At 39.9% G+C, this 20,971-nt stretch overlaps 1 protein-coding gene and 1 non-coding gene across 7 annotated transcripts in view; both read left to right on the forward strand.

Moving 5' to 3' along the window:
• The window catches only part of LOC144243374 (pleckstrin homology domain-containing family A member 5), a 237,017-nt gene extending 226,214 nt beyond the window's left edge, over positions 1 to 10,803 (forward strand). For 4 of the 6 annotated variants that reach the window (XM_077778397.1, XM_077778393.1, XM_077778394.1 and 1 more), the window contains 6 exons: positions 1,751 to 1,960; positions 2,890 to 3,030; positions 3,746 to 3,870; positions 5,692 to 5,837; positions 7,744 to 7,849; positions 9,928 to 10,803. In XM_077778397.1, the coding sequence (XP_077634523.1) occupies positions 1,751 to 1,960; positions 2,890 to 3,030; positions 3,746 to 3,870; positions 5,692 to 5,837; positions 7,744 to 7,838 (717 nt within the window). In that variant the 3' untranslated portion in view covers positions 7,839 to 7,849; positions 9,928 to 10,803. The remainder of the gene's footprint in view (positions 1 to 1,750; positions 1,961 to 2,889; positions 3,031 to 3,745; positions 3,871 to 5,691; positions 5,838 to 7,743; positions 7,850 to 9,927) is intronic. The other 2 variants (XM_077778396.1, XM_077778391.1) reach the window with 1 other exon arrangement.
• A 2,971-nt stretch (positions 10,804 to 13,774) lies between these two features.
• Positions 13,775 to 13,964, forward strand: LOC144243381 (U2 spliceosomal RNA). Its single transcript, XR_013338643.1, has one exon. It is a non-coding gene; the product is annotated as a U2 spliceosomal RNA (small nuclear RNA).
• The last annotated feature ends 7,007 nt before the right edge of the window (positions 13,965 to 20,971 follow it).

The raw sequence follows: 20,971 nt of genomic DNA on the forward strand, positions 1-20,971 counted from the left end.
TTTCTCCCGCTCTCTCTTTCAAAAAAAATTTTTTTTAACTTAACAAATAAATAAAAACAAGTTTTTACTGTATGACAATTTGGAGAAGAAAGTTGCAGTGTTTTTGGATGTTTTATACATTTTTGCATAAACGTAGAAAAGCCAGGGAGACTATATGTTTGTTGTTACTAAAAATAAAAGGATAAAATAAGAAACTTTAGTAAAATCCAAAATAAAAATAAAAGGAAAGGGATGGCTATAGTAGCCAATTCCCAGTCTGTATTTAGAATTTACTTTTTTCCAGGGTTTTTTTTTTTTTGGTTTGTTTGGTGTTTTGTTGTTTTTTTCTTTCCAAAGCTAATGTGTTTTATCTTACATAAATGAGAATCACCATCACTTCTGCACATTAAGGCTTTTCATTTAGTTTTTTCTTGAGCTCTTTAAGGTATTTATTCTGTACAATAGAAAATGGCTCTAGAGCTGTCGCTCCTGCCCTGCAGGCATTTTCCAGATTGCTTAAGAGAGAAAAGGATCTTATCGGGTTTGCCTGACATATTGCTTCCTTGCGGAAATGCTTATCTCTGACCTTTGACCTTGGTTTTTTCAAAAGCAAGCACCTTCACCAGTGTTTCTGTTCCCGCTAACTCAGACCATGGGACACAAAGAAACCTATGGATTCTATGCCACAGATTCTAGAATATGTTCAATCTTTAAATTTTCTATTACATAAAATAAGCTAAAATTTGCTTATAACCAAAATTGAGGTTCTTATTTGCCATTTAATGCTAATTATTTTTTTATATCTTTATAAGAAAGTGAGAAGAATAGGTTGTTTAACGTGACGAATATTTTTACATCCTCCTGTTGATCATAAACTGAGGATGTTTTCTCTGCTTAGTCTTTTCATAGTAAATATGTGACTTAAAACATTATATTTTGGAATACCTGGATGGCTTAGTTAGTTAAGCATCTGCCTTCAACTCAGGTCATGATCTCATGGTTTGTGAGCTAGCCCCATATTGGGCTCACTGGTGGCAGCACAGAGCCTGCTTCAGATTCTCTGTCTCCCTCTCTCTCTCTGTACCTCCCCCGTTGGTTTTCTCTCTCTCTCTCTCTCTAAACAAATAAATAAACTTAAAAAAAAAAATTTTTTTTTAAATTACATTTTCATTAAAATATATCTTGGGGTACCCGGCTGTCTCAGTTGGTAGAGCATGCAACTTTTGATCTTGGAGTTGTAAGTTTGAGCCCCACATTAGGTATAGAGATTACTAAAAAATAAAACTTTAGAAAAAAAATTTTAAAAGGAGGGGAGCACCTGGATGGCTTAGTCAGTTAAGCATCTGACTCTTGATTTCAGCTCAGGTCATGATCTCACGGTTCCTGAGATGGAGCCCCACTTTGGGCTCCACACTGTCAGTCTGTCAGCAGAGAGCTGCTTGGGCTTCTCTCTCTCCCTCTCTGCCCCTCCCCTGCTCCTGCTCTCTCAAAATAAATAAATCAACTTTAAAAAAATAAAATCTTATATTTAGAAGCTGTGCTCCATGTTTTCTCCTGGTTCGAGTTTTTTACAGTTTCCTGTTTCGTTGACTATGCATCACCAATTACCAGTGAACAGTTTGCCTTTCTGGTGTTAACTAAATTAACATTCAAATCTCCACTTCTGATTTTGAGAACAAAACAAATGCCTTTTAGAACATTGTTCATCCCGACATGCTTTTCAGAAGTTATTCTGTATTTATATATTCGTGTGTCTATTTTTAATTTAAAGGAAAGACCAAGAAGTGCAGTGGAACAGCTGTGTTTGGCTGAAAGTACCCGACCGAGGATGACTGTGGAAGAGCAGATGGAAAGAATAAGGAGACATCAACAAGCATGCTTGAGGGAAAAGAAAAAAGGATTAAATGTTATTGGTGCTTTAGACCAGTCACCCTTACAGAGTCCCTCAGGTTTAAGGGATAATCCATTCAGGATTACTCAGGTACATCAATTTCCTTTAATCACTCTTGTGTGTAAATGTAGTATCAGTTGAATCAGGGTCATGGAGTTACATGATGGATGGGTTTTCAAATGAGGTTGCAGTATGGATAGTTATTTGATCCTACTTAATTCCCATAATAATAAGCCCAAACAGCTCAGTAAAATGGAAATGGCCCTGGGTTCAAAAAAACCAGAGCTCTCTTGTTGGACATCCTTGTCTTACTTGTTGGACATCCTTGTACCAGTTGTGGCCTTCTCTTCTCTTCTCTGCCGTAATTCAGATGACACAGCTACCCTGTCTGCTTCACAGAGATACTAAGATAAAAGTGTTTACAGCAAATGTAAAATGCCGTGCAGGTTACCAAGATAGTCCCTAGTTCCCCCTCCAATAAAATGTGCATAATTCTTTGTCCTAATTTAACATGACCTAAATTGTAGTAAGAGAGAGTTTCTCAATAGAAGTTGTAAGTCTACTATTCCTCACATCCCAACTCCATCCTTGCAAAGTGACACCGTTTCATTGCTGATTATTTGTTGGTTACCCTGATCCGTAAATACAGAGACAGCAGCTGGGCGAACCTTTTCAGGGGCCTCTGTCCCTGTTAGTAAATGTGTACCAGCTGAAGGTGTTTCCCTGTCTTCCAGAAATCCCCATTCCATCTGATCAAAGCAGCTAGGCATTGCTAGTAACGACTCAGCAGATTAACAGTCGAAATTACACATTCTACAAATTACAAAATGGATGATTAAAAGAGATGAGAAAAAAAATGTGTGGAATACTGATATATATGTATATGTTTTTTTTCCTATTGGTTTTCATAAGAGAACCTCCTTGTTAATGAAGATCAGCCTTTTCTTTTTCTCCAAAATAACAGATGGTATCTAAAAACTATACATAGTATGAATCTCTGCTATATGTCTTTTGGACAGACTCGAAAAAGGGATGATAACATGAAGGAACTGGATACTGTCATTAGTGAAAATGATATAAAGCCAAACCATGAAACTCCTGCAGCAGAAATTGTTCGACTAAAGGAAGCTGAACCTCAAGATACAGATTTCAGCAAAGAGGTAAAGAGGTTACTTCCGAACAGATATTCCAAAGGGGTAGATTTTTGAAGATTAGATCAAGTGGTAAGGTTGAAGATAGTTATGTTTCATTTTATCACAGAGATGGTACGTCTAAGTGAAATGATAGGTTTTGTTTAATTTGAGTGATGTATTCAGCAGATCAAAAAATGGGTTAATTGAAAATTTAAAACTTAATCAAGGCTAGAATAAATTATTGTTAACCCCAATTAAGGAATCTTATATCTCAGAACAGCTATCTATTAGCAATGTGCATCAGCCCTTTAGGCAAATAACTTTTTGCTTCCAGTAGTAAAGGGTGTTAATATTTATTTTTATTTTTTTAATAGTTTATTGTCAAGTTGGTTTCCAAGGGTGTTAATATTTTTAGAGATGTCTGGGTGGCTCAGTCAGTTAAATGTCCAACTCTTTGTTCTTGAGTTCAAACTCCTTGTCAGTCTCTGTGCTTCATAGGGCAAAGCCTGCTTGGGATTCCTTTTCTCTCTCTTTCTCTCTCTCTCTCTCTTTCCCCTTCTCTGCCCCTCCCCTGCTGGTGTTCTCTCCCTCTCATTCTCAAAATCAATAAATAAAACACTTTTTTAAAAAAAGAATGTTAAGATTTTTAATATACTTGAATCTGAATATGTATTTCAGTAACTGACAAGGTCTAATTTTTTAATACACATTTTTTTCAATCATTTTTCTTCTTCTTCTATAGTTGAAAAAAACTGAGGACATTTTTTCCAAAACACTTTTCAAACCTGAACCAAATGGAGTAAATTCTGAGGAAGTGATAGATAAAGAGAGAAACAAAGAGAAGATGTCTGAGGATGCGTCATTCAGGTAATAAGTTATAGGGAAAACAACAAAGGAATCATTCCCAAAATTCTGTAACTACTTAGGAATGGTGAACATTGGGAGCACCTGGGTGGCTCAGTCAGTTGGGCATCTGATTTCGGCTCAGGTCATGATCTAGCCATCCGTGGGTTCAAGCCCTGCATTGGGCTCAGTGCTGACAGCTCGGAGCCTGCTTTTGGATTCTGTGTCTCCCTGTCTCTCTGCCTCTCCCGCACTCACACTCTTTTGAGCAATTTACATAACCTTCCTAAACTGCAGGTTCCTTACTTGTAAAAATGAGGATGATAATAGCATCTATCTCACAAATGTGTTACAATGATTAAATAAGAAAATACAAGTATAGCACTTAACACTATGCTTCACACCTAGGAATTCAATAAATACCTTTTTAAAACATGCCTAGAGACTTAGAGATATCTAAGTTATTTGATGTGTTCCAAAAATTATAGTGATTTGCTTTTTATATTTTTGCTGCATTTGTTAACTAGCTCTCTTATGTGCATACCCTCAATCTTACCATCAGTTAGAAAAGTTACCAGTGCTAGAAGCGAGAAATGCTGTGATTTAATGTTACTTGGAATGCCTTTATCTGTTCAGTGAGTAACAAGATTGAGTTTGAAAAACTGTTGGTAATAGATTATAAGAAGAAAAACTTTTGTTAATAGGCATAGATTAAAACACATGTAGTATATTATAAAAATTCATGAGTTTATAATGATCCAGCAACAACAAAAAATAATTTATTGCCCACTTTGGAAGACACTAGGGACTGGACTTCTTATTCCAGAACCTGGTACATAAAGGCAAAGAATCAAGTCTTTTTTTGCCTTTCCCAAACAAATTGCAACTAAAAAGTTTTGAGGGAATATTTTTCTTTAGAAGAATTTTATTCAGTAAGAAATGAGACACTTAGACTATCACTGCTTTGCTAACCCTAAAGAAATAAGAGATTTAGATAATATTCCTTAATGGCTGGGAAAGCTGTTAGCTGAAAATCTGAGCAGGAACCTTATAGTGAGTGGATCTGGCTGATAACCCTTGAACTCACTGATCATTTTTAACATAAAGAAAAGCACCTGGGAATGCAGTAGGGCACAAACTCCACCTGCTGATCTACTATTTGCCCCTTCCTCCCCAAAACCTAAATCTGATTAAGCCTCAAAATTATATCAGTTTATAAAAAATAAGAGGAATTAAATAATCAAAATACAGAATGTGGTAGACTTTGTAGAATGGATGAAGCACATCCTTTCACAGATAAGTGGCAAAGAATAAAAAGGATGTGTGTTGTGGGGTATTTCAGATTAAAGCTTAAGAGAGTTGTCAGGCAAATACAAATGTGGACTTTGGATCGTCTTGAAACAGATAACTCTAAAATTGATATAATGAGGCAATAAAGGAAATTTGAGCACTGACTAGATATGCGATGACATTTAAGTATTATAAATACAAACTAAAGTGCTTACAGATTGAATGATCTATCTGGAATCTACTTTAAAATAATTTGGGGAGTAGGAAGCTGGGAGTATATATGAAACAAGATTGATAAAACATGGATCATCACTGAACCTGAGTGTACAGGTTTCATATATTATTTGCTCTAATTTTTTTATGTTTAAAATTTCTATAAGGGGGTGAGAAGAAAAGAGATTAATTACAAGCAAAATGTTAGCAGTTACTAAAGATGGAGATGATGACATCTCTTATGTATGGTTAAAATTTTCCATAACAGTAAGTTGGAAAATTTGCTGAATTTTGTAAATTGCATTCTGTAATAACAAACTTTAAAATATCTATTTTCATTAGCCCTCAGGATGAGACCCAGATCCCAAATCATAAAGCGGAAAGCCACCCTGAAGAAAATATAAAGGACGATATTCATGAGCAGGAAGAAACTATTGCTTCTTGTGAACAAACTCCTGAGGCTTCTAGAGGAAATCAAACGACGACAGGTAGATGTTACATATTTCATACTGTTCTCACTGGTGCTTCCTGTGAATTTCTCAGTTCATACCTTTTCCTTCCCACATGCACCTTCAGGAAGGAAGTCGCTGGAAAGGAAGGAAAGGGGATCCCTGCCTACCCAGCTAGATCCACAGGGTCTGTCCTGGCTTGGGAATCTCTCTCTCTCTCTCTCCCCCACCCTTCATCTCAACCTTAACACATAAACTACAAATTTTTTCTAATAAGATCTTTTAATACATGGAAAATGTACCTGTTTCTCTGAAGCTGGATTCTCAGTATTCACAAACTTACCACTTTGGGAACTGTGCAAGATTTAATATCTAAACCAGTGAAATCAGCTTGTTTCCTCCCGCGCCTGCTATGATCTATAGTTGGAAGTTTCCTTGAGAGAAGATCGTGATCCATAGTATGTCAAAAAATAAAAATTTCTGTGCCACGTTTAATTTTTTTTTTTTTTTTTTGGAATCTTCACAGATTTGTTTTTCTCTTTTTTTTCTTAATGATGTTTGGCAAGGGGTGGAGGAGGGATCATACCGCTCCTGCATATTATCAGCCTTGCTTCTCCTAGTCCATAAGCAAAACATCCGTTCTTGGTTTTTAATGTTTATTTCTCTGTTTTGAGAGAGAGTGAGGGAGGGAGGGACAGAGAGAGAGAGAGAGAGAGAGAGAGAATCCCAAGCAGAGTCCTTCCTGTCAGCACAGAACCCCCCACAGGGCTTAAACTCCCAAACCAGTGAGATCGTGACCTGACCCAAAATCAAGATGCTTAACTGACTGACCCACACAGGTGCCCCTGAAAAAAAGCATTCTGAATCCTCCCTCCCTTCACCTTCCTCCCCCATCATTTTCCAGAAAGGCAAATACAGTAACATTCAGTTATTTGGGACTGTTCTTGGGAGGAGCACTGGATTCTGACAGAGTATTTTCTGTATCTTATATGCATGTAACATGCAAATTTATATTATGAGTCATGTTTCCTCATAACCAATATTAAGCACTGTCTGTAGCCTCTGTCGCTTATAAGGCTTTTTTTTTTTTTTTTTTAATTGTCACTGACCACTTCCTGTTACTATTTTGGCACATCTGCATGAAGTGTGTAGGTGTATTAAAATCACAATATTTAAACTGTTCATACTCTGGGGCGCCTGGGTGGCTCAGTCAGTTAAACGTTTGACTTCAGCTCAGGTCATAATCTCGCAGTTTGTGGGTTCGAGCCCCACGTCGGGCTCTGTGCTGACAGCTAGCTCAGAGCCTGGAGCCTGCTTCAAATTCTGTGTCTCCCTCTCTCTCTGACCCTCCCCTGCTCACGCTGTCTCTCTCTCACTCTCTCAGAAATAAATAAACAAATGAACAAATAAACTTCATAGTCTTTAGCTGCATGGAACTGGAAAGTCTCTTAATGAGACCCAGGAGTGCCTGGCTGGCTCAGTCAGTAGGACATGCAACCCTCGATCTCAGGGTTATGAGTTCAAGCCCCACGTTGGGCACAGAGCTTACTTGATAAGTATTTAGGTAGAATGATGAGAGAGGGGGAGAGAGAGAGAGAGAAATAGACTGACCAACCCAACCAGAGTGATTCCCTGATAGATACCTAAAAATTAACCTCAAAGCAAAAAAAAAAAAAAAAAAAACAATTTTATTGAGGCATAATTGACATATAACATTGTATACAATGTCTAAGGTATATAAGAAAAAAGAACTTTTTAACAATCTTCAAGAAATAGTTCATGCTAAATAAGCAGTTGCCAATTTAGAAAACAGCAGAACCCAAATACAACTATTAATTCCTTCCTGAAACGTGTTCTTATTTTACGGGATCTCAGCGTCAGAATTTCCTTCTCCGAGTGTGTCCTAAACATCTGTACCTTCTTGCATTCTCTTGGTGTGTTTTAGCGAAAAGTCCGTCCCCGTCTCCCGAGTCCTTGGCATCGCCAGTTCCAGCCGCCCAGCCGCAGCTCACGGAAGGATCCCATTTCATGTGTGTGTAGTCTCAGAAAAAGTACGTCTGTTCTGTTTGCGTCCGTGCTTCCACTCCAGAGTTTTTAACTTGAGTTGTACTCATTTGTTGGTTTGGTGAACAAAACTGAGCTTAAATCTGGGCCGTGCATTAGAGATTGTTAGCAAAGAGGCCATGTATTTGAGCCACGGCCACTCACTCAGATCTCCATCAGCGCTTCCACTGATTTGCTGTGTGACAGCATTTTCTCTGTCTCTTATTTCATCGCCCATAAAAACAGCCAACCGGGGAAGGCATGGCCTGCGCCAAGACAAGCCTGCGGTCTTGTGCACTGTGCTCCCACTCGGCTTTCCTTTCCGTAGTCGGCTCTGAGAGTTCTGTTGAAGCTATTACGTGTTGATCAAGTAATGTTTTTTACAGTTCATGCGACCTGTCCATCGCATTGGGAGTTTTTTCGTTATTTTAAAAGGACAACGAAGTGTTTGTGGTACAGCCAACTACAAGCAATATTACAGTCTTTAAGATCTATCAGAAACTATTTCTAAATAATTAACTTTGTTTAAGTAAGATAAGTAGCTACTAAAAAAGCTGTGGGTGGATGCGGGGGGAAGGAGGGAACCTTGCTCGAACATTGTGCCCTCGACCCCAGTTTTGGAACTGGCAGTAATTTCCAAAGGTCCTACTGGTAACACTTTTATAAACAATTGCTAAATTTTACTTGCCTTTTGTACTTGTAAACACATTCTTTGGGTTGTGTGTTTTTTGTTTTTTGTTTTTTGTTTTTTACTTTTCAGAAAAGCTTTGAGATACGGAGCTATGTGTGCCTTTCTCTGCATTTGTTCCTCAGTAGCTATCAGGTCTAGTAACGTTGTGTGCAGTAGGTCTACCAGCAGAAACACACAGACCGTACAGGCATTGTTGCTAATATAGTCTTTGACTTTCAGATTCTCGAAGTAAATCAGTTCAAACACCAACTTGACTAAGTTCATCCAGTGGTGCTTATTTTCTAGATAGAATCCACTTCTGTTCATACCTTTTTGTAGCAGCATAATCTTTGTCCTTCGTTTCATCCAGGACTTACGTCTAACTGTCTTGGCATATTTGTAACTTCTGTTTGAGGCGATGTCTCCCTAGAGCCTCAGAGAGGGCTTTGTTTGCCGTCAGTTGGTATTTATGCAGGATGCACATCCTTTTTGGACTGACAAACCTGCTTGTCACCTGTATCTTCCGGTCTTACCTCTGCTATTCATGCGTTTCAAGTTTTAACTTCGTATGTTCTGAAGTGACAGTTGCCACTAGTGACAGAATACCACTAGAATAGGGATAGCAGCATGCTCATGTGATTCCTCCTGTGACAGAGTTGATAGATGGCCTCTGTCCATCCTCGTGGAGAAATGTAAATTAAAGTCCACTCTCATTATCTTTGGTTCAATAAACAGGTTACGGTTCTTTGTACACAGACCATTGGTAATAAAGTATGTTGTCTGACAATAAAGAATATTTACAGTTAAAACTCAAGTACATTTCCAGGTTTCTTAAATTGTTATTATTGGATTTTGTTTTGTTTTACTTTCACTCTAAGAGCCAGGCGCATTGTAGGCTGGAATGGGGTCCAGTTTCTTGCGGGTGTCTCCTCGTCCTACGACACCTGGCCAGAATGACGAGTAGCCCTCAGACTTGTATTATTTTATGTCTTCTCGTTGAGTGTCTGTCATGTTGCTGACCTAGCAGTTTTAGCAGGACTTTGGGAAAGTTCACAAATGACACTGCTGTGCAGACAGCTTAAAAGATTGTTAGATATTTTAGCAAAGTTATGCAGGTCTTTGCCCATTTTGTTGATCTTTAGGATTCAGCCACAAATTTGGGTACTGTTTTAAACTCCGAATTGTTATTTAATTGCATCCTTTGCTTCGTGAATTAAACCTATGAAATGACAAGAAAACGTCCTTCCATTGTATTATATTTTAGGATTTTCCTGGCCATGCTTCTTAGCTCTGTCGTTCTAGAACATTGGCCTCAGTTACTTTAGGAAGTGGCGACTCGTTAACTTCGCGGGTGTCAAAGTATTTTCCCCTGTCTTTATTTTCCCTGTCTTTATTTTCCCTGTCTTTATTTTTCAGCTATACTGACTTCTGTCAAAACCGTTCAGAGCTAAGGACGTGGACCTTCAGCAATGTGAGAAGATATTGTACAGTATATTTTAAATCTATGAAATTCATAGTTCTGATGCTTTTGTCCACAGAGCATCATTTTATCACTTCTGGAAAATGTTTATTCCAAACAGCTTTAATGGCTCATATGTACACTCCATAATCCTAAGGTTGTTGTTCTGACACCAGCTTGCTGCTATGATATCAGAGCACATGAGTAAAGGTGCTTTCTTAACGTGCGGTCTACAGCCAGAGCTCACTCAGTTGCTGATTTCCAGATTTTGATGTTTCTAAAATTTAGGTGGATTTATATTTCTTTTTGCTTTTCAGTACGTAAATTTAGTTATTATTTCCAATGAAGAAATTTGTTTTCCTTTTTTTTTTTTCCTTTCCCATTTTTGGCTACTGCAATGCTTTGTTTCACACTTGATTTGTAAAAATTTTATATATATATTTAAAATGTGCCATTTTATTATTGCTAAGTGAAGAATGTCCTGTTTTCTGCTATTATTATTTCCCAGTCAGGTTGCAATGTCAGCAGTTACTGCCACACTCTTGTCAGCTTAAACACAAATGTTAACGCTTCCTGTTTCTTAAAGATACGATTTAAAATGTAGGTATTTTGAAGTACTGGGCTTATACTTCATTGAGATAGATGTGTACAGCAATAAGCAGGTTTTCAAATCCAGTACTTAGTTTGTGTACAAATGTAATTATGTTCATTGTGTATATATTATACAATGAGCACATGTAAGTATTAAAGGCTACTTACTATTGTTTAAATGCAAATGTTCATATCTCATTTCTTTTTTATCATGTTAAATAAATGTTGATGTTCTTAAATCACTCGTGTTAGAATTTTTTGCTCTCTCCATCAAAAATGGGAGTGCCTGGGGGGCTCAGTCGGTTAAGTGTCCAATTTTGGCTCCGGTCATGATTTCATGGTTCATGAGTTTGAGACCATGTTGGGCTCTGTGCTGACAGCTCAGAGCTTGGAGCGTACTTCTGTGTCTCCCTCTGTCTCTTCCCCTACCCCGCTCATGCTCCGTGTGTGTGTGTGTGTGTGTGTGTGTGTGTGTGTGTGTGTGTGTGTCTCAGTCTCAAAAATAAACAAACATTAAAAAAACTAAAAAAAAAATAAAATGGAAGTCTATGGAGCACCTGGCTGGCTCAATCAGTGGAGCATGCAGCTCTTGATCTTGGGGTCATGAGTTCAAGCCCCACGTGGGCTTGGGTGTAGAGATTACCTGAGAAAAATAAAATCTTTTAAAAAAAAATATAGGGGCACCTGGGTGGCTCAGTGAGTTGGGCATCCAACTTTGGCTCGGGTCATGATCTCATGGTTCATGGATTTGAGCCCCATGTCAGGCTCTGTGCTGATGGCTTGGAGCTTGGAGCCTGTTTCAGTTTCTGTGCCTCTCTGTGTGTGTCTCTGTCTCAAAACTAAATAACCATTTTTTTTTAATTATATAAATGAATGAAAAATAAATAGATAAATAAAATGGAAAGTCTGAGACTCAAGGAACTTCTGGATGAAACAGTAGTCTATCAATCTTATCACTGTAGATAACATCATAAAAAGACTTCTGCCACCCAGTCTGGCTCTCCCATGTGAGAGTTTGAGGACCTTGAGGCTCAGGGAGATAAATTATTGACTTGGCCACAATCCCATTATATTTAATGACAGAATTTGGACCAGAATATAGTTTTCTTTTTTCACTCTTCCTCTGAGGCCATCAGCTCAACACCACCGGGCAGGTTTCGTTTCCTGAAGTCTTGCACACTTCTTTCTATTTGTTTCTGTGTTGTGGAAACTAGCTTCAAGCATCCACAGCCTCCACTCAGTGCATCGGGCCTGGAGGGGCATGTGTAGAGCAGAGGGTTATTCCTCTGACACGGGGAACTAGAAACTGTTTCATCATCAGGAGTATGACCCGCAGAGATCATTTTCCTTTACAATACATTCTTTGCAGATGTTCACGCTCTTCAGAATCAATTACATTTTCTTCCCTCTATAACCTTTTGTTCATGCTATATATTGTTCCCAGAGTACAAGGAAATTTGATGCTTTTGGATTTCTATATGAAATGGCTGAAACTAAATTGGCACCAGTCTTTTTTTTTTTTTTCCCATGCTATGGTAAAGAGGATTTAAATTTAATTCAAAATGCAGATGTATAAAAATTCACCCACTCCAGACAGAAACACACAAAATGAAATGCAAATAGATACAGTCTGTATTGTAGAAGGTGAATGAGAAGAGCAGTTAAGATGGAAGGAAAGTGTTTTCAGCTCTGTATCCATGTAAACATGTTTACACATCCCACCTTTATCGAAAGACATCACACCAAAGTCTTCCAAAGGAAATAGGCAAAAGATGATTTTTTTCTCTCCAGTCATGAAATGGTTATGGCTCCAGATCTTTTGTCAGTGGCTTGAGTTACTGTTATTCTTGGTTTTTCCCTTGGGGTATTTTTGGTGAGGCTTTTTATGTTTGATTGGGGGGTGTGTGTGTGGTGTCCCTTTGGCTTTATGAAACACATTTTTTGAGCTGTTTCAAGAAAAAAAATGTCCCATACTGGAGTACCAGGAAGCCGAGGGAGTTTAGAAAAAGCAGTGCAGTGTACTTGTAACTCTTGTAACATCTCAGAAAGCCAGATGAAAATCAGGTACTTGCAAACAATAGGTCAGCAAAGGTACTTGTAACAGGAAATAGCAAAAGGGACTCTCCTCCAAAACTATGAACTAGATCAACACTTTCTTTCTCACCTAAAGCCTACCGTACTCAACTCCTGCGTCTTACTGGAGGGGTGTGCAGAGAGCCCAGGGGGTACATAGGCTCAGTAAGGAGGACAGACAAGCCAGAAAAATCCCTACTCCAAGTGGCGAGTCATCATGGGCACCACCTTTCCAGCATGGAAGCAAGTTCCAAAGCTTAGTGTGTGCCCGGTTGGGATGGTTACTCAGATATCACATCCCCTGCCCCCCAATATACAGAAGGCTGACAGTCTTACTTCCATGGTGGTCAGAAATTAAACAGCCATAAACAAGCAATCTACAAACTTATTTGCATATCCACAAAAGTATTTTTAAAAAATTATGTTTCCCTTTGCACATTTTAAACTCAACTTTTCCAAAGTTGAAGTTGAAAAGAGGATGGGATTTTTAGCATACTGTAAATTTGGCTTTGTAAAATAAAAAACTGTTAAATTAGTTTTTTAAATGTGTCCAACAGAATCTAAATAACTTTCGATAGTTTTATCATCCTTTTTTTTTTTTTTATTTTAAAGAACAAGTGCAAGCAAGGGAGGGGGGAGAAGGGGAGAGAGAATCTCAAGCAGGCTCCCCTCAGCACAGAGCCCGAAACGAGACTTGATCCCACAACCCTGGGATCATGACCTGAGCTGAAATCAGGAGTCGGATGCTCAACTGACCTAGCCACCCAGGCACCCTTCATCATCCATTTGTTTTTAATGTTTATTCGTTTTTCAGAGACAGAGACAGAGAGTGAGTGGGGGAGGGACAGAGAGAGAGGGAGAGAGAATCTGAAGCAGGCTCCTGGCTCTGAGCTGTCAGCATAGAGCCCGATGTGGGGCTTGAACTCAAAAACCACGAAATCATGATCTGAGCCGAAGTTGGACGCTTAACCAACTGAGCCACCCAGGCACCCCTCATTATTCATTTTTAAGAGATGCAAACAAGGGAGCACCCGGAGCTCACTCAGTAGAGCATGACTCTTGATCTCGGGGTCGTGAACTGGAGTCCCACCCTGGGCATAGAGCTTACTTTAAAAAAAAAAAAGAAAGAAAGAAAGATTAATCATTTCTTGGCCCTTTGGCTAAGATCAAGCATAGTATCTATTCACATCAGTTTAATATATGAGACGTCGTCTATCCGAGAGCAATATATTAAGTGGATTTTTGGAGCAGAGGGATGGAATAGGAGCTTACCCTATCCACTCCAGGCATCGACCTGGTATTGCAGTACTTTAGGAATGGTGCACTCCCTCGGGGGGCTTAAAAAAAAAAAAAAGATTCAATAATTAAGTAAATAAATAAAAGATGCAAACAAGATTTTTTAAAAATTTATTTCTGAGAGAGAGAGACACACACATGAGCAGGGGAAGGTCAGAGAGAGGGAGATACAGAATACGAAGCAGGCTCCAGACTCTTGAGCTAGCTGTCAGCACAGAGCCCGATGCAGGGCTTGAACCCATGAACCGTGTGACCATGACCTGAGCCGAAGTCGGACGCTCAACCGACTGAGCCACCCAGGCGCCCCAAGATTTATTTTTAATATTTCTTTTTAAATAATCTCTATGCCCAACATAGGGCTCAAACTCACCACCCTGAGATCAAGAGTCACATGCTATATGCACTGAGCCAGCCAGGAGCCCCACAAACTTTTGTTTAAATAGGCAATGTTACATCATTCATTTTTCTCCTTGAACTTCCATTTCCATTGTACTTCCTTGAACATACTTGATCACAACAAATTAGGATATTGTTGTCATTCACTTTTCACTACCCTAGAGGATTTTACACCCTAAAGAGTAAAAAGTAAGATTCAGAGAAGTAAGGTTTTCATGTGTAAGGGAGAATGGAGCTAACCTGTTGGAAAGAAGTGCCTTGATCTCAGGAGGCTGAGGGATGTTATGTTTGAGGCAGGAGTTCATGTGGAAGGGAATGTTCTGGGTACCTAGTCCATTGAAGGCATCCTTGCCCACATACCCTTGAAATGTTTCTGTGTACTGATTTGAAGAATGCAGTCCTAGACTATCTGACCATTTAAAATATTGTTAAGTGTATTGATTCATGCATATGTGATCACTTTAACCATCTAAAGGCTTTATATAGATTTAGCACATGGCAGAGAAACTCACTGTTGAACAATTTGGAACAACTGTGTGTATGAGGAACAAATTGACTTAATGCAGAAACAAATTTTCTGTTATGTCAATTTGGAAGGTTTTCCCAGAAGTCTTCCAGAAAAATGGATCACATCCTTCATCCATAAGTTGAAAATAAATCTTTGAAGTATATGGTTTGTATCGTAAAACCAGAAACTTTAAATTTTTTAGCTTAACTTTTAAATGTAACATCAATTTTTTTTTACTTTAAAATAAAAATGAAAAAGCAAGCTAAAACAAGGTGAAACACTGGGGCAGAGGTGTGAGGGAATACAGCACAACAGTTTCATGTAACTCAAGCCTGGGACAACACATTTAAGTATAGGATTGAACCCCAGAGCTGTGTCTCTCACAAGCTCAGTGCCTCACAAACTTACTGGCAAGTCCCTTACATTCTCTATTAGCTATGTTCAGAGAAACACCTATCTAGTCTACTTGAGGGAAGACTCACTCCAGCTGCTTCCTAGAAAGGGGGCTCACCTTTCCTCCAGTGCTGGGAAACCGTGTAAGCAACCGTCCTAGGTTGACCCTAGATTGGTGGGTTGGCTGAAGGGAACTTCCACCACCTCTGTTGCTAGGAAACTGGAGTTCCTCCAGACCCTTTTTACTGCTACAGGCCCCATTGTGTAGGAGAGGGGAGCACAAAGTCTGGCGCTGGATTGCCTGGATTGGAGCCTAGCTCTTTCTCGCTTACTAACTGTGTGTCTTTTGGCCCAGCTACTGATCCCCTCTATGCCTAGTTTTTTTCCACGTAATCAAAAATTGGTCTAATAGTTATTATTACACTAAGATTGTTATAAAGAGTAAATGAGCGGGGTGCCTGGGTGTCTCAGTCGGTTAAACATCTGACTCTTGGTTTCGGCTCAGGTCATGATCGATCTCACAATTTGTGGGTTCAAGCCCCACATCAGGCTTTGTGCTAACAGCACTGATCCTGCTCGGGGTTCTCTCTTTCCCTCTCTCTCTGCCCCTCCCAGCTCATTCTCTCTCTTACTCTCTTTCAAAAATAAATAAATAAATACATAAATAATACATAAAATAAAGACTAAATGAGTTAACATGTGTCAAGTGTTTAGAACACTTCCTGGGACAATTTAAATGCTTGCTTCTATTAGCTTGTATTATCCAAGGGCTAACTTTATCTAACTGTATAGTTTCTAAATTTACCAGGGCACTACTAATTTTCTTGTTTGAGCAGGGTTTTCAGATTGGGTCACAATTTACATATATTAAACCCACCCCAATGGCTTGCTGAAAACAGATTGCTGGGTCCCCATCCCTAGAATTTAGTCAGTTGAGGGTGTGGTGCAAAAATTTGAATTCTAATTCCAGCAAGTTCCCAGATAATGCTATGCTCCAGGGACCAGCCTTGGAAAACCACTAACATGTAATAAGTCTCTGTGTTGTATATTGAATTTTTGTTTCATTTATATGTAGTAATAGAGCATTGGAATAAATTAAGAGGTTTTTTTGACAAAGGTGTGTAAAAGCATAGAACTAAGGAAAATAATGCAATAACTTGGACGTTTCACATGAAGGCCCAAAGGGAGAGGGAAGTAACTGGAATCCAAAGAAGAGAGTTACGTCAGAAAAGCCCTTACTCTTTTTTTTTTTTTTTTTCAAGAGACAAAGCCAGCCTCGGTGTAGGCAACCCTGCAGGGATAGAGCCAGGAGAATAAATGTTCTGGGCACCAACTTATCACTGCAGTTTCTCCCTGGGGCTCCCATTGGCTGAACCCAGTAGATCCAGAGGTCACAAGAGTTGTATTGGGTGTAGCTGGGAATGCCTGGGGGTTTTCAAGACCTTTCCAGGGGATCCTTGAAGTCAAAACTATTTTCATAATAGCACTAAGATGTTATTTGCCTTTTTCACTTTTATTCTCTCAGTAGTGAACAATGGAATTTCCCAAAGGCTGTCTGACCTGTGATATTTCCACTGATCGAATGCAGAAGGAGATGTGAAAATCCAGCTGTCTTCTGTTAATCCACATTTTGAGGAGAGTTACAAAAATGGAAGGCAATTTTTTTTATTTAAAAAGGATGTTGGTCGCGCCTGGCTACCTCAGTCAGTAAAGCACATCACTCTTGATCTCAGGGTTGTGGGTTTGAGTCCCATGTTGGGTGTGGGGATTACTTAAAAAAACAAAGTTTTAAAAATAAAATAAATATTTTAAAAGATAAAAAGGATGTTATTTATGTTAACACCTAGTGAGATTACTACTGTTATTCATTATTTTAAGTTTATTTTAGAGAGAGAGAAAGCAGGAGTGGGGGCGGAGAGAGGGGGGTACAGCAAGAGAATCCCAAGCAGGTTCCCACACTGTCAGCGTGGATCCCAGTGTGGGGCTCTAACAAACCACGAGATCATGACTTGAGCTGAAGTTGTACGCTTAACCAACTGAGCTATCCAGGCGCCCTTGTTACTATTACTTTAGATGAATGAGTAAAGGGGCATCTGGCCGGCTCAGTCAATAGAGCGTGCAACTCGGGGCGCCTGGGTGGCTTAGTCGGTTGAGCGTCCGACTTTCGCTTAGGTCATGATCTCGCAGTTCGTGGGTTCGAGCCCCGCGTCGGGCTCTGTGCTGACTGCCAGCTCAGAGCCTGGAGCCTGTTTCAGTCTGTGACTCCCTCTNAAATAGAGCGTGCAACTCTTGATCCCAGAGTCATTGTGGGCCCAGCACGCTTCTGCTGTGCTACTCTGCTCCACAGTCTCAGGGTCATTAGTTTGAGCCCCACGTTAGGTGTGGAGCCTACTTAAAAGAAAAAAAATAGATGAATGAGTAAATATTTTAAACATTTCTCAGCTTTAATTATGACTACAGTAAATACGAATAGATATAACCCACAAAACAAGCTATTTAGAGTCCTCAGTAGTTAGTAAGCATGTGAAAATCATGAGACCCAAAAGTTTGAGAACTCTCTGTATCATCCATATAGGTCAGCCACCCTGAGGGCACAGCTGAACATGTGAGATCCAGCAGGCAAATAGAAGGTATGAGCCCATCTTCCCAAGGAAGATGCTTGCTGTTACTGCTCAATTCATTGCCATCTGCTCCTTGCACTGAAAGCCCCAATGTCTGTGAGTGCCATCCAGAGCTTTTAGGTCCCTCTTGAGCCCTGCAGGCTCAATCATTCATGACAAGTGATTTGGAAAGGCAGCATTCAGACATACAAAGGTCTAGAAAGGCTGAGGCTCCCTTTTCTTGTGTGTCAGCTTCAATGCACACCTTTGGCCCTGCCTCCCATCTGCCAAGTATATTTGAATTTTGAATCTAGTTCTCATGCCCAGCTCAAACTTCCTTCTTCTCTTTAGCTCTGGGTGATTACAAAAAACAGAAGTTAAAAATGGGTAAATGAGGGGCACCTGGATGTCTCAGTGAGTTAAGTGTCCACCTTCATCTTGGGTCATGATCTCATGGTTCATTAGTTCAAGCCCCGCATCAGGGTCTGCACTGACAGTACAGAGCCTACTTCAGATCCTCTGTCCTCTCTCAGTCCTTCCCCACTACCTCTCAAATATAAATAAACATTTTTTTTAATGGGTAAATGAAGTGCGGGTGCCCAAGTGGTTCAGTCTGTTGAGCATCACACTCTTGGTTTCGGCTCAGGTCACACTTTTGGTTTTGGCTCAGGTCGTAGTCTCACAGTTTGTGGGTTTGAGTCCCACACAAGGCTCTGCTGAGCATGGAGCCTGCTTTGGATTCTCCTCTCTCTCTGCCCTCTCCATCAGTCATGCACTCTCTAATTTTTTTTTAAATGTTTTTAATTTAAAAAAATAAAGCTGGAAAAAAAATCTGTCAAGGGTAGGCCTCACATTAGGTGTTCCTACCACGCACACAAAAATACCCATGAAGGACACAAGGACACCCTGGGAGGTGTTGGATATCTTTCTTACTTTGTGGCACTGGTTTCACAGGTGTTAATGTGTCCAAAGTCATCAGAGTGTACATATTAAATGTATCCAGTTCTTTGGGTATCAGTCATTCCTCAATGAAGCTGTGCTTTAAAAAAAAAAAGGGGGGGCGCCTGGGTGGCTTAGTCGGTTAAGCGTCTGACTTTCACTTAGGTCATGATCTCGCAGTTCGTGGGTTCGAGCCCCGCATCGGGCTCTGTGCTGACAGCCAGCTCAGAGCCTGGAGCCTGTTTCAGAGTCTGTGACTCCCTCTCTCTCTGACCCTCCCCTGCTCATGCTGTGTCTCTCTCTCTCTCCTAGAAATAAATAAAAACATTTAAAATTTTTTAAAAAAAAAAGATTGATAATGCCCAGGTAGCAGAGCGCGGGAAGAGGATATACTCATACAAGGTCGGTGAGAGTGTCAGTTGATAACAACCTTTCAAAAGCACTGAGAACGCATACTCTCCGACCCAGCAATGCTACTTCTGGGGATATATCTTAAAGAAATAGTCTAATGAGTACCCAGAGGCATTTATAGTTTGCTTTGTAAAGGGTTTAAATCATTTCTCTCTTGCCATAAACAAAGGGCGGGGAGCCCATGGCTGTGAGGGAGCCGGGCCCCTCTCTTCCTATGATGCGGTCAGCAGTGACCACGTGGCCTCAGGCATGCCACGTGGGCAGCGGGAGTCCAGGAAGTGTCATCAGCAGCTCTGTTTCTGTCTCGTCGGCCAGGACCAAAGATATGGCGACCCGACCTGTAGGGTATCTGGGAAAGCAAGTGTCTATCTTTCCAGCTTCTAGAATAGAGGATGTCAGCGAAAGGGAATTGAAGGGAGTGTTGAACGAGCCAAGTTGCAAAAAACACCCCAGTACCTACATGTTCACCTTTAGGAAATTGATTTTGTTGTTGTAGTCGTTGTTCTTGTTAGGGAATTGATTAAATAGAGAATACCCATACTATGCAGCCACGTATTAGGTGGTTAATAATAAGGGTAAATTGTACTATGTTTCACAAGATCCAATTTTGCTAAAAATGCATGGATACTCCACACTCACAGGAAAACCTAACACGTGTGGTATTGTTAATCCTGGATCTCCTTTAAGGAACCTACATTCTCTGAATTTTTTTGGCAAGCAATCATGTCTTCGTTTTAGAATAAAGAACAGATCATAAATTTCCAGTTTTGAGTTCTCGTTGGACCTGAAACAGGAGATAAACTAGTCCATTAAAATCAACTTGATGAGGCCTCGTGCCCCCAAGTGACCTCCAAATCTTAGCCATAAAACTTTCTCAAGATTGACTCAAAGCCAAGTACAAAGAGAAAACCATAAATAAGTCATTTTGGAAAATACTGTGACTTGCAATCTGCTACATTTCACTTTACTTGTAAGAGGACAAACCCCCGCACACCCCCCATTGCCTGACCAAAGCTCTGTACATGAAGCCAGGTGATAATTACTGCAGGAATAAATAAGCTCAGTTCAAAATCGCCAAGAACCAGAGTCTGCAGGAAAGCTGATCGGTATGCCAATAAGAAGTCATGGCTAAGGACGCTAAGCAGAAAGTTATTTGTAAATTGGTCCAGTGGGATTCATTGCAGTTAGTGAGTGTATCATCTCCAAGGAAATCTCCGGATGAGCAACATAAAGCATAAGCTGTCCTTGGAGTTTCAAGTGATTTGGTTTATTTGATTGCTGATGGATGGCTCAGAAGACATTGTGTAGACAATGTGCAGAGTTACATTTTTAAATCAAAAGTAGCCCTATTTGGGGGCACCTGGGTGTCTCAGTTGGTTGAGCATCCAACTCTTGGTTTAGCGTCCAACTCTTGGTTTTGGCTCAGGTCTTATAGTTTGTGAGTTTGATCCCTCTGTAGGGCTCTTCCCTAACAGGGCAGAGACTGCTTGGGATTCTGTCTCTTTTCTTTCTGACCCTCCCTGTCTTGCTTTCTCTCTCTCTCTCTCAATAAATAAATACATAAATAAATAAATAATTTTTAATTATTTTTAAAAATAATAGCATAAATCTATCTTGTCCCCAAATCCGAAGGTCTGAAGAGGCACTAGGCTTTGACCTTAACAGTATCTGGGCGAGAGAGTTCTGAAAAACGTACAGGAGGTCTGTGATTGTTTTCAAAGTGACAATAACCGACTGTCATAAGATTCCAGCAGATGAACCAAAAGGAGAATCGACACAAACACTTTATGGAAA

The sequence above is a fragment of the Crocuta crocuta genome, unplaced genomic scaffold, assembly GCF_008692635.1.
Source record: "Crocuta crocuta isolate KB4526 unplaced genomic scaffold, BGI_CrCroc_1.0 scaffold1173, whole genome shotgun sequence".
In the NCBI taxonomy this organism is placed as follows: Eukaryota; Metazoa; Chordata; class Mammalia; order Carnivora; family Hyaenidae; genus Crocuta; species Crocuta crocuta.